At 38.3% G+C, this 13001-nt stretch overlaps 1 protein-coding gene across 4 annotated transcripts; it reads left to right on the top strand.

Annotated features, from left to right (window-relative positions):
• The first annotated feature begins 2131 nt into the window (after nt 1–2131).
• Nucleotides 2132–7045, top strand: LOC124488082 (myb-related transcription factor, partner of profilin-like). Of its 4 annotated transcripts, XM_047050562.1 has the most exons (5): nt 2132–4542; nt 6244–6328; nt 6440–6526; nt 6631–6769; nt 6901–7045. In XM_047050562.1, the coding sequence occupies exons 1-5, from the start codon at nt 4534–4536 to the stop codon at nt 7037–7039; spliced, it is 459 nt and encodes a 152-aa protein (XP_046906518.1). In that variant the 5' UTR covers nt 2132–4533; the 3' UTR covers nt 7040–7045. The 4 variants fall into 4 exon arrangements, 2 of the variants coding, with proteins under 2 accessions (XP_046906518.1, XP_046906517.1); XR_006958595.1 differs by adding an exon at nt 6084–6157 and having other exon boundaries at nt 6244–6769; XM_047050561.1 differs by having other exon boundaries at nt 6244–6526.
• Nucleotides 7046–13001: the final 5956 nt, after the last annotated feature.

Below are 13001 nucleotides of genomic sequence, written 5' to 3'. Positions count from 1 at the left end.
TATTTAAAAGTGACAAACATGTTAACTCTTCACTAATTACTCAACAGATACCTTGTCATCCCGCAGTAGCCTAACTGTAATCTGGACCATTATTTCAAAGTGAAAAACATGTTAACACCTCACTAACATGTCACCTCACAAGATCTACAACATAAAACAACTGCAGTGATTGGATAGCATTTGTTTTTATTATATGCACTGGAAGATTTCCATGAAATCGTAAAAGAAAAACCTACATAATGCAAAAATGCACATGGGCATGCAAGAATAAAGCATTTTGCAAAATATATCTGAATTAAACATTCTTTGTTTTGCACAATGATGAAACCTAGCGTTTAAACAGAAATTCTGTATTTTGGAATGAAACATTCAACACACAACAAACTGTGATGATAAACTGAGTCAAACATAATGGCTAAATAAGTAATAAGTAAGTACATGGCTAACCCTAACCCAAATCAACGTATAGGCCTATTCACTACTCAGGAGTCTAGCATTGGTTACTACTGCGAAATACAACAGCAACGCTATTCCAAAGGAATAAAAATGATTAAGGAAGAAAAAACAAATGGCAGGACTGTAAAATAACTTGCTAGATAACCCAATTCAGAGAACAGGAACATGGCCCAAAACGCAGCTACAGTTGTTGCTAGCTGTAAAGCCAGGCTATAGCTTTTCGGCTAGCTTGTAAAAAGTCCCTCATACAAACTGTATAGTATTGCAATCGAAATTCGCACTAATTCTACAATTCGAAATTCTAGTGAAATTCACCTAGTCGTTGTTGTCGTATGTTAGCCAAATTCTGGATATTTACCATCCATAAAAATGTGCCACTGCCAAATGATTTCGCACCGTAACTCACTCATTGACGTTGCACCAGTAGCCTATAGGTTTATGGAAAACATGACATGGATTCAAGTTCAAGTTCAAGTTCAAGTCTTTTATTTGTCAGGTGCACAGAGCAACACAAGGTTAGACTGGGCACTGAAATTCTTAAGACAAGACAACGCAAGCACTTGGCATAACATAACATATAAGTACACAGAACAAATTTACATCTATGCTGAGCTTAGATAAGTGAACTTCCTAAATATACAGATAGCAATAAATAAACGACTATACTAACCCTAACACTAAAACTTCCTAAATTACAGATAACAATAAATAGTACGCTATACTAACCCTAATACACAAAAAAAAAAAAAAAAAAAAAAAAACCTGTTACAACCCTATAAACTAATCTAACCTAAATGGAGTACAGTGCAGTAGTGCAAATTTACAGATCAGTGACTTTGTCAATGACCAAACAGGAGCCTGGTGGCGAGGTACAGGAGATTCAGGACAAATAGGTTTTGGTAAGCCAAGATTTGGAAAATGGACCGGCCGTGATTTGATATTTTCTGAGCTGCAGAAAGACCTAATAGCAGACACATCGAAATTGCCCGCATAATCATACAGTATGATCAAATATTGGGGAGGACATGTCCCATAATCATACAGCATGATCAAATATTGGGGGGGGGGGACATGTCCCATTATCATACAGGGACGTGTTATAACGTTAATATTCATAAACTGGTTTCCACAAAGAACTGATTTCAGGCAAAAGCTTTTGAAATGTTATGACCATGTTAAGACAAAAAAAACAATTGTTCACTTTTTAGACATTACTTTTGTGATTAGTAATTAATTGGTTATTCTTTCTTAATTGGTCATAGTTCACAAGTAGGTCTCAATGAGGATATATTTATTTAGTAATAATCAAATACCTACCAAGGGACTACCTTTTTACTAAATTCGCTATTACTTACTGCTTAGTTAATCTTGGTTCCATATTAGTTAATAGTATTAAAATCAGTGTTAATGTAGAACTGCCTGTTACTTCCTGCATAGCTACTCATAAACAACGGACCATTATTCTAAAGTGTTACCGTTTATGTATACACAGTAAATGCATTTACGCAGTAATAAAGAAAATGGATTTTGAAACACTGGATTTTGGTGTTTTAACACCAATTGACACTTCCCTGATGTATGACTATGTTTAGCCTGTGTTCTGCACCTCTCTTTCACCAATTGTCTCTGGAGGAGGGGATCGCCCACTGAATTGCTCCTCCCAAGGTTTCTTCCATTTTTCTCCTCTAGTGAGTTTTTCTGGGAGGTTTTCCTTGTCTTCCTTGAGGGTTGAGTTTGGCTGAGGGGCAGTTATATATGGGCGTACGTGAATCCCTCTGTGACATTGCTTATAAAAAGGGCTATACAAATACTGTAAATTAGATTTGAAAATAATACAGTAACCATCACAACTTGGTACTGTCAACAAAGAACAAAGAAAAAACGGGGAAAAACAACCTTTTGGTGTGCTGGATCCAGCCTTGAAAACACTCCACACCTATGTGTGACTATTTTATAGTCCTCATGCACGCGCTTAACTCTGAGTGGACGTACTCCGAGTTGATTGAAATAATTCAAATATGAAATCATCAGCTTGTTCTGGAACCAAAAAGTCTGAGTTGCCCATCTTAGGGTAAATCATCTCAGAGTTCTGGGCTCTGAGTTTGTTGAACCTGCTTTCTGGAATATACCCCAGGGTCTTAATATATTGAATACAATATATTTCGAGTTACCAAATGAGAAATAATTGAATATTTTTTGAAAGTTTGTTTGAAAGCTAGATACTGTAACCCAAGTTTGCTTCCAAATTTTAACGTCTTGCATTTGTAAACTCCCCAAATATTTTCAACTACAAGTTGTTGTATTTCTGCATGTGTGTGTGTGGGCACACTCATTAGAGTACATTAAGGAGAGATGCAAGAAACTAAGCAATACTCATTCAGTTTATAATGTAGTAGTATATTTTTTAAATAATCAAATTTTTTGAATTATTTATAGTTAGTTTCTCTCTCTCATTTTGTCAGTTATACTGTTTAGTTTGTTTTTAAGAAGATGGCCAATCATTTATACGGCTCAAATGTCCAGTTTAAATATAAGACACAACAAAAGAAACAAACAGGCATTGAGTGCGAACTTGTTACCTGAAGATGTTGTTGCTTTGCCTCTTCAACTTTTACCCATATTATTAATTCTCTACTGTCTCAGATAAGGATATTGACCTGCAGATAGGCTGTTTATAAAACCTAATTGATGAAGCCTTGCATGTCTTTTCTATAGAACCCGTGCAGAAACACCATATCCTATGAAAAATAAATGGTTGACCATAAACAGTATATACATTACATTCACATTGTACATTTTGTCCTATATTTTAAATAAGAGAAAGCAGAGACATAAGTAAGGTCTTTATAGTCAGTGTATTTGAACCGACTTGCTGCAATAGATTTGTGCCCTATGCTACTCAGCTTGTTTGTGTGGATGTAATGCGTCTATACAGAATGTCATCCTTTAGGACTGTTGACTATGTTTGGGATTTGTGATGCTAACAAAATGGCTATGCTTATTATATACCTAGTGAAAAATAATACAGTACTGTACCCAAAGTAGTCGTTTTTCAAATCTAATATAAATGTGCTATTGTTGTACAGTATAGTGATAAAATCCAATGCCATATGTATTTTGTGTCATCTTTGTTTTAATTTTTTTTACTTGTATAATACCCATTTTAATCAAATGTAATACAACCATTTATAGCTTGTCTCTGTATTATAAAGTTATTCTTAATTATTAGGGTTCTTCCGGTAAGAGGAAACCTAATGTTTTTGTTAGTATTCCTATTATTAGGGTTACTCCGCAAGGAGGAAACCCATTGTTATTGTTAGTATTATTAGGATTCCTCCGACAGGAGGAAACCTGTCAGAAAAGTTAAAGATTTTATTCTGTATAAAATGATACTGTGTTCAACATTCCATGTCAGCAGTAAAGACAGCCCCCCAAACTAAGTCTAAGCTTTTCTTATTACCCTGGGAGAAGGGTGAGCATATGTTACTGACAGACTAGAAGACGCTGGGGTTTGTTTGTTTTAAAGGAGATGGTCTGGTCTGATGACCATTTGCTTGAGAAGGAACTTTTACGACTCCAGGACCGAAGATTCTGCTATTTTGTTTCAACCAGTCGTAAACACGAACACACATACACTGCGCGCAAGATCTATGCAAGGGAGACAACCAATGAAAGAAGAGCCATGTGACAGTTGCATGCCTGTGTGTGAACCAATGACTGTGGACAACAGTTTAGTTTAAATGATTTAGCTAGCACAACATGCTAGCAGACAACTTTGTACCACCATGGCGTTTAGGTCTTTTGTCTCCTTGCTGCCGGCCGCAAGCAATAAACTTTGTTAACTTCTTCACATACTGACTGTACAATACTTGATAAAGATTAATATTTCAAATAACTTGGTCCTTCATGCCGGATCTTTACATCATTTTCATCATCCCAGACCAGGAACTGAAATATTGCACGAGGGAGATTGGATCTCTCAAAAAAGACCTGGCAGCCTAAATTGCCGTTCAGGCCAGTTTCCCCTGGGATGATGGAAATGTGACAAGATCCTTGAAACCAGTGGCACAACTTTCGATGGACAAGGTAAGAACAAGACTAGTCAATATTCATGGTCTATGAGGACTAAGTGCAGTTAAGTCGACAAGGACTAATCACTGACATATTATTTGCTAAGAAATGGTGCTGGGGTTCCGGGTAACAGTGTTTAGTAATTTTAGAAGTTCTGTAAGAAGACCAATTAAGTAAACATAAACTTGACAAGGATTAATATTCAACGTGAATTGTATAATTGGAAATATCGCAATTCTATTGTGAATTAAATCATGGGTAATTGTTATGCGAGGCACGAACCAAGACGAGATCCAGAACCTAGACGAGATCGAGAACCTAGACCCGATGTTCCCCCATATCAACCTCCAATCTATGATAATGGGAGCCACTTTGTGAACCTCAGTGACATGCAGCAATCAGCAGCTATGTTGAATGAAAGCCCTTATGAACAACCACTTCGTTTTTTGAGAGTTGCCTCCCTCAGACTAGCGGGGTTTTACCTAACCATATGGTATGTCATTGTACTTCCCGTTCAAATGAAATTCAAGAATATGCTTGTCATGCTGAAAAACATTTCCAACTAAAGAAGAAGGCAAAAACCAGAACAGCAGTGTTTTCATTAGATGGGCATGTTTATATTTATTTGACCTTTGACAGTAACGCAGTCAGAGGATGAGGAAGAGCCAGGGGGAGAACAAATATGGGAAATAGAACAGAAGGATGCTATGTGGGACAATATGCTAGAGATTGCAGACAAAGGAAGCAGAACTTCTCACAAGGAGAAGAGGGGACTAAATGGGTAGAGGAGAAGAAAATCAGAAGGCAGACAAGGTTCTAGTTTGTATTTGCCAGTCTGATGTCTGTTGAACAATGTCTGCTATAATTGCTAGAAGGATAGCTTTGGGATCAGAGAGGAAAGATCCAGGTTGCGAGCTTTGTTAGCTAAATCAGCTAAAAGCTGCAGCTAACTATTCTCCGGTAAACACCATACTGGAAAACACGAGGAGGAAGTGCATTCTGCTCTCTCCCGAGACAAAGAAGGGCCCTGGGCCCGTATCCTTAAAGATTCTGAGAATCCTCTCAGAGAGCTCCTAACTTAACCTAAAAATTCCTTGCCAGGAGTTTTAGCTTAGAAGTGATTCAAGAACATTTTCAGTTAACTCTGAGCCAGGAATGGATGGAAAATCCTATCTTAGTGAGGAGGTGTGGTTGACCCCGTTGCTAGGTATGAGTCATCATTTCAAAAGCCGTGATTGGTTGATCCTACAAGTTTGATGAAAATGAACTTTTGGTGATAATGAGCAAAGGATGTACCCTCAAATCAATAAACATAATTATACACTCTAATCTTATGCAGACTATAATTGTAAATTATATTTTACATTCAAGAAAATATCTGGAAAATGAATAGTAAACTGTAGGGGTTATAGCCTAACATTAGAATCAAAAATATGTGAAAACTTAAGCTCATTACACCCTGTTCAAATAATTATTTGTGTCTTATTTGCTCATATTAATATCCTAGCTGGCATATTTTGTACTTTCACTTCCATATGGACCCCATTGAAAACAAGATGGCCTATCTCAAGGGGCTGTCCTTAATGAAGTAGAAATTGCCACGTCACAACTCAGTGTGGTCTTCACGAGGGTAACACAGCTCAGCTTTTAACAATGTCTGTGATTGCTGGCTAGTCTATTTAGGAAGGCTTGTTAACAAATATCCTACAAACACAGAAAATTGAGAAAAAAAGGAATCGCAAGCCGAAGTGGACTGAGGAACAAGGTTTGTTGCTGGCCCAGTTGGTGAACGAACATAAAGGTATGTTACGAGGAAAATTTGGCCCAACTGTCACTAGCCAAGGCAAGAGGCGCGCCTGGGACACAATATCCCAAACAATCAATGCCTCTTTTCCCCTGGTGGTGCGGACAGGCGACGATTGTGAGAAAAGGTGGTATGTGCTGCAGTCCAAGGCAAAAAATGAGATTGCAGCACACAAGCGGGAATCCTCACTCACAGGTGAGCAAAATACTATGGCCTACCACATAATCTGGCAACTTGCTCCTGCTGGCAAAGTTAATTTACATACCTAAGTACTGTGTTAATTGACTGTTTCTTTCTAGGGGGTGGACCACCTGCAAAGCGGCTGTCCCAGGTGGCCGACACTGTCTTTAAAGTCCTGGGACACTCTGAGGTCAGTGTCACCGGGCTGCCAACAGGCATTGACACGTCAATGATGCAGGCCCTTGAAATGCAGCAAAGGTAGGACACAGGGTTATTCATATCAACAGTGTTTATTCATTGCAGAAGCCATTTCATGTGTTATCCATGCTCATTGTATTAAATTAATTTAATCAAAACAATAATTAAACTAGGCCTATGTATTTCTGTAGCATGGAGCCATCACAAGAACCGGGCCCATCAAGTTTGCCGACAAGATTACCGCCTGAACCATCTGCAGCTGCTACTCAGGATACCCTTACAGAAGGAAAATATATTGCAGTGTATTGGAAAATATCATGTGATATATAAGGCAATATATGTCCATATATTGGATGTAATATTTATATTGTACGGAAATTCATGGGATAATATATTGATGATAAATATATAACTAATATATTATAAACTATAATATATATTCATGGAATATATTGCAATATATTGCAGAATACAGCAATGATTGCAGTTTTCCATATATTGCAACATATTCAACATGAATATATAATATATGTGTTTTTATATCCCAAAATATATGCAATTTTATATCTATAAATACTACCATAATGTATTCTGATTTATATGGGAAAATTTATTGGTAATATATGTAAAGATATAGTGTCACATGTATGTTTAATATATGGTAGAATATATTTGAATTATATGAAAAAAAAATATAGCTGCAAGCAGCAATGGGGAATTCCTCCTTCAAAATGGCAAAATATTGTAAAATTTACATAATAGATAGTTACACCGGGATTACCCAGAAAACCATAAACTGTTTTGTAAAAAAAAAAAAAAACAACGCCTATGTCTGGAGTTGAACCTGGAACCCTTCCTTTACCAGCACAACCTCTCATCTAATTGAGCCATTACAAGATCTAGACTATGCAGTGTTCAGTTACTGAATAATAAAATAAGACGTTTCTCCTATGGCAATCATAGTCACATTTGGTCCAAGCTCAAACAGCTCAAATTCAGTCATATTTTCACATATTAAGGTGAAACTTTGCAGGGTACTTCAGGCGGAAGTCACCTTAAAGCCTATTCCTGACGGGGGAATCCTAATTATATGGAAAGATATACATGAAATAAATGTACAGATATGTGTTCAATATATTGTGGAATACATTTTAAATATAGGTAAAATTACATGGACAAATATTTAAAATATATAATGACAATGATCGCTTCCAGCAAACTTCTTTTGAATTAGCCATTTCCTCCTAAATAAATGTCAATCTTACGGTATTTATGTTTTTGGGGGCACATTTTCAGTTAGCAGGTGGTACTGTTTGAATCGGGATTCCATTCGCAATACTGCCGTTGACAACCTTCTTAGAATACCTTCTAGATGGCAGAGTGGTTGGGGAATCAGGCTATTAATCAGAAGGTTGCCGGTTCGATTCCCGGAACCGCAAAAATGAAGCTGTTTCCTTGGGCAAGGCAATTCACCCTACTTGCCTCGGGGTATGTCCCTGTACTTACTGTAACTTACCTGTAAGTCACTCTGGATAAGATCGTCTGCTAAAGGACTAAATGTAAATATCACCATATATGTCTGTACATTGTATGGGCATGTTCTCATTTATATACACATGCATTGTACAATATATCTTTCCATATCATTTTACATATATTTAAAATAAATTCTACCATATATGAAGCATACATGTGACACTATATCTTTAGATATATTACCCATACATGTTCCCATATAAAGCGGGATATAAATTGCATATATTTTGGGATATATAACCACATATATTATATATTAATGTTCCATATATTGCAATATATGGAAAATGGCAATCATTGCTGTATTCTGCAATATATTGCAATATATTACATGAATATATATTAGAGTTTATAATATATTAGCAATATATTTATCATCAATATATTATCCCATGTATTTCCATACATTATATATTGGTCAATGTAATGGAAAATAATATATTACAATATATTAAAATGTATTTCAAATTATATATTGGTATATATATTTTCTTTCCGTAAGCGTAGCCCGGCGGATCAAACACCATTCCCATCCGCAGCATCCCTGCAGGAGAAAAGATTGTAACTCACAATTGATGTGTTTGAACAACAAAAAAAAGTCCTTTCCCTTCAGGAGGAGTACTACCGCCTTAAAATTGAACACCTAAAAAATAAACCATTTAGAGATTGTGTTCTGTGTCTTGCATTTAACAATTGCAGGTGATGTGCAGTAAAACTGTGGTAGTTCTTAATACCATCACAAGTTCTCAAATGACATGGGGCTACAGCTTGCCTGAAATGTAAATTTGTGAAGTTTGCCCTGTAAGGCAGTCCACTCTGGGCTAGGTTCCCCTGTGGAATGTGAATATCTTCTTCACCACCATCCTCATCGTTGTCTCCATCCTCATCCTCATCGCCATCCTCCAGATGTTCTGCAATCAGTCTAACCTTGCAAATATTGTGTAATATTGCACAGGCTATGATGACTTTGCTGACTCTTTCAGGCCTCAGCCGCACCTCTCCGTGGAGAACACGAATGCGCCTCTTAAGTTGGCCTATGCCACGCTCCACCACCGCTCTTGTTGTCTTGTGGGCCCTACAGACCTTTAATTATTTGATGGAAATATTGCACTACTTGGATGCTCTAACATATTGCTTGCATTTCATTTCCATGATTTTTGTATTGTTTGGCTTACCTGTTATAGTTTAGTTGGGGCCCTTGGCGTGGCTGGAGGTAAGTTGTAAGGAGCCATGGTTTGCATGGGTAGCCACTGTCCCCTAACAAGTGGCAATTAGCTGGCACATAGCGTCTCTCAAAAAGCTGTCTGATGCCACTCTCGGAGAGCATTCTCGCATCATGTGTGGAGCCTGGCCATTTAGCCACAATGTCCAAGATCTTACAGGCCGCATTGAACACAATTTGCACATTGATGCTGTGGAAATTCTTCCTGTTAACAAAGACAGCCTCGTCCTCTGATGGCGCAATTATTCTCACATGTGTTCCATCAATTACACCCACAACGCCAGGGAATCCTGCAATGTCCATAAATGCCCTTTTATGTGTGTGTAAAGTGCGGGCATCCAGCGGGAATGAAACAAATTGTGTCACAATATTAGGTTGTGACAAAGCTGTCTGTGTTTGGGTGATGACTCTGCTGACGGAGGATTGGGACAGACCCCAAGTCATCACTGCTGCATTGTTGCATTTTCCCTGTTGCCAAATACCTCAGGGTTGTGATTACTTTCTTCTCCGGTGTAATAGCGTTGTGGCATCGAGTTGGTGAAGTAATTGCATCTCTAAGGAGATCCACCACAAACATGATTCCTGCACGATCCAATCTGTAGCGTCTCAATAATTCCCTGTCATCCAGTGTTTGCAGGACATCTCTCCTGCCTCCTCTGTTGGCCATTTTGTGCAGCTATTTGGGGTAACTCCTAAGCCACTAAAAGTCCTCTTCCCTGCTCTTAGCAGATCTCGCCTTAGGAGCCCTTTTAAGCGCTAGGACTCTTGAGGAATAGCTTTCATATTAACTGGGATTGTCGTGTCACTTTTAGGGGAAATTCTAAGAAAACGTCATGCCTCTGAGAATTTTCTTAGAATTTGGCTGCTAGGAGCCACTTTTTGCACAAAAATTATTTAGAAATACGGGCCCAGGAAGTTAGAGTTGGCAACAATGGCGAGGACATTTGTCTTAGACAGTTAGTGACAGAGCGGCGAGTACAGGCTTGGGAGTCAGGTGGCTGAGCGGTGAGGGAGTTGGGCTAGTAATCTGAAGGTTGCCAGTTCGATTCCCGGTCGGTGCACATGACGTTGTGTCCTTGGGCAAGGCACTTCACCCTACTTGCCTCGGGGAGAATGTCCCTGTACTTACTGTAAGTCGCTCTGGATAAGAGCGTCTGCTAAATGACTAAATGTAAATGTAATGTAATGTAAACACATATTATATATTCATGTTGAATATGTTGCAATATATGGAAAACGGCAATTTGCTGTATTGCTGCATTGCTGTATTACATGAATATATTTTATAGTTTATAATATATTAGTAATATATTTATCATCAATATATTATCCCATGTATTTCCGTACAATATAAATATTACATCCCATATATGGACATATATTGCCTAATATATCACATGATATTTTCCAATATACTGCAATATATTTTCCTTCCATAAGGGATGCACAGACATAAATTGAAAAATAGACGAATTTGATATACTAATTTGGTTACTTTTGAAAGATGTTACGTGAGTACGAGTACAAGTGAGAAGATTTTACATAACTTACAGATATACCGAGGAGAGATGGAGAATGGTGAGGGCTAAAATAGACTCCCGTTACGTTGAGATCGTACAAAGGTGAATTACCAGAGGGTATAATTATGTGTTAAAGGAGTAATTGATTGCAAAAACGATTTTACCTTGTTATAGTTGAATATCGACAGTTCGGTGGGTAAAATGGACGTACAGTGAACCTCAAAGTCTATTGACACCTCTTTCCTATGCAAATCTCAAAATGAAAGAATTTAACTGTAAAACGGTAGGTTTTGAAAAACGTCAGTCCGGTGGCCCGCCTTTTCTGGATCTGGTTTGTATCTTTGTCACGCCCCACAATGTACATCCAGACCAGCCCACTCACTGGTGTTCCTGCCCAGTCTGAGGTAGCGTAGATCTCCGATACTAGTTTAGCTGCGCGCTGTGTAGGCTACTTCTAAGAAATTACAAAGACGGTTTTGAAGTTTAACAAGGATATTGAAAATGGACCACAGTCGTAAATGCTGTGTTCCAGGCTGTACAAGAAATGGTAACACTTATCATAGTCTTCCCAAGGAGCCAAACATTCAACAGGCATGGCTGCTGTTTGTCTATGAGAAGATCCTGGCGAAGTTCGACACTAAATTTTTCAATTGCTCTAAACATTTCACCCAAGACAGTTTTGTCAACCTTGGACAATTTCAAGCAGGATTTGCTAGAAGCTGAAACTGAAAAGAGGTGCTGTTCGACCGTATGCCCATCACAAACGCAAGCTGTAAGTAACTAACAGTCAGCCTAGAGTCAGATGGCTGAGCGGTGAGGGAGTCGGGCTAGTAATCAGAAGGTTACTGGATCGATTCCCCGCCGTGCCAAATGACGTTGTGTCCTTGGGCAAGGCACTTGCCCCCTACTTGCCTCGGGGGAATGTCCCTGTACATACTGTAAGTCGCTCTGGATAAAAGCGTCTGCTAAATGACTATATGTAAATGTAATGTAGCCTATTTGCAACGCTAACATCTCCTCTATCTAGCATAGGTAGAATACTAAATACAGGGCTGCCAACTTAAAAAAAAACCTTGGTGTGAGATTTAGTAGCACCCCCACCCAGGCGACTTTACACGGCTGTTTGTTTGATGCTTCACTCCGATAACCTGTGCGTCGTCCGTTACTGTTTACAACATTAGCTTGGTTACTTGTTTGGCGTTGCCTTTTCAGCGTGAGACACACAATGTGTGGCGTGAGAACGTGAGAAATGGTTGAAATGTGTGTGTCACACGGCAAAACCGTGAGAGTTTGCAGCTCTGTAAATATTTTTCTAAACACATCAACATAGCTCTACCTTGCTTAGCAAATGGCTGTGGCTAGACTAGCTGTAGTCGGCATTAGAAGGGAAGTTTCTAAAAAAATTGCCAGAAAATGAATGGCAGTATAGCCTATTGCTAACGCCTGTCTAGATGATCTATTTCGAAAGAACTGGAGAAAGGCTTGATACAGGATACGTTAGCATTGCTAATAACTGTTACCGACAAAATCATACTAACTACAGCTTGCGGTTGTGATGGTAAGGTCGGAATGCACCTCTTTTACAGCAAAGCTTGCTTTTATTTTATTTATTTTATATTTATTTACATTGTCCCAGGTTTTCAAACCCGTCCTTGGTGATATGTTTCGCTCAAATGTGTCCAGGGTCGAACTGCACAGGGTTCTTCTACGCTAGACCAACATCAGCCATGCTCGTCTAGTAAATGTTAGCTAGACTGTAGCTCATCTGACTTTTATTAACGGTGATTTGCAAGGAATGCAAGAACAGCTAGATAGCAAAAACACCTAGACTGTAAGCATGTAAACTCATTTAGCTTGATAACGCAAGAGCATATGTAGAATGTGTGATGATTTATTGTAGTTTATTGGCAATGGGGCTAACGTTATTTCCTGTTCCTGACTGTGTTGTCATGTAAATCTACAATTCAATATGCATGTCTTTCCAGATCTATTTTTCAGCAAGATAGCTAGAGCT

This window comes from Hypomesus transpacificus, unplaced genomic scaffold, assembly GCF_021917145.1.
Source record: "Hypomesus transpacificus isolate Combined female unplaced genomic scaffold, fHypTra1 scaffold_122, whole genome shotgun sequence".
In the NCBI taxonomy this organism is placed as follows: Eukaryota; Metazoa; Chordata; class Actinopteri; order Osmeriformes; family Osmeridae; genus Hypomesus; species Hypomesus transpacificus.
The sequence above is the reverse complement of the archived record's forward strand: the minus strand, read 5'-3'. Positions and strand labels throughout refer to the sequence as shown.

What these genes read in the sequence shown, in the direction of transcription:
- LOC124488082 (XM_047050561.1), top strand. An exon ending in GCGGGAATCCTCACTCACAG is followed by an intron (nt 6,527 to 6,630) that starts GTGAGCAAAATA and finishes GTTTCTTTCTAG; the next exon opens with GGGGTGGACCACCTGCAAAG. An exon ending in GCCCTTGAAATGCAGCAAAG is followed by an intron (nt 6,770 to 6,900) that starts GTAGGACACAGG and finishes GTATTTCTGTAG; the next exon opens with CATGGAGCCATCACAAGAAC.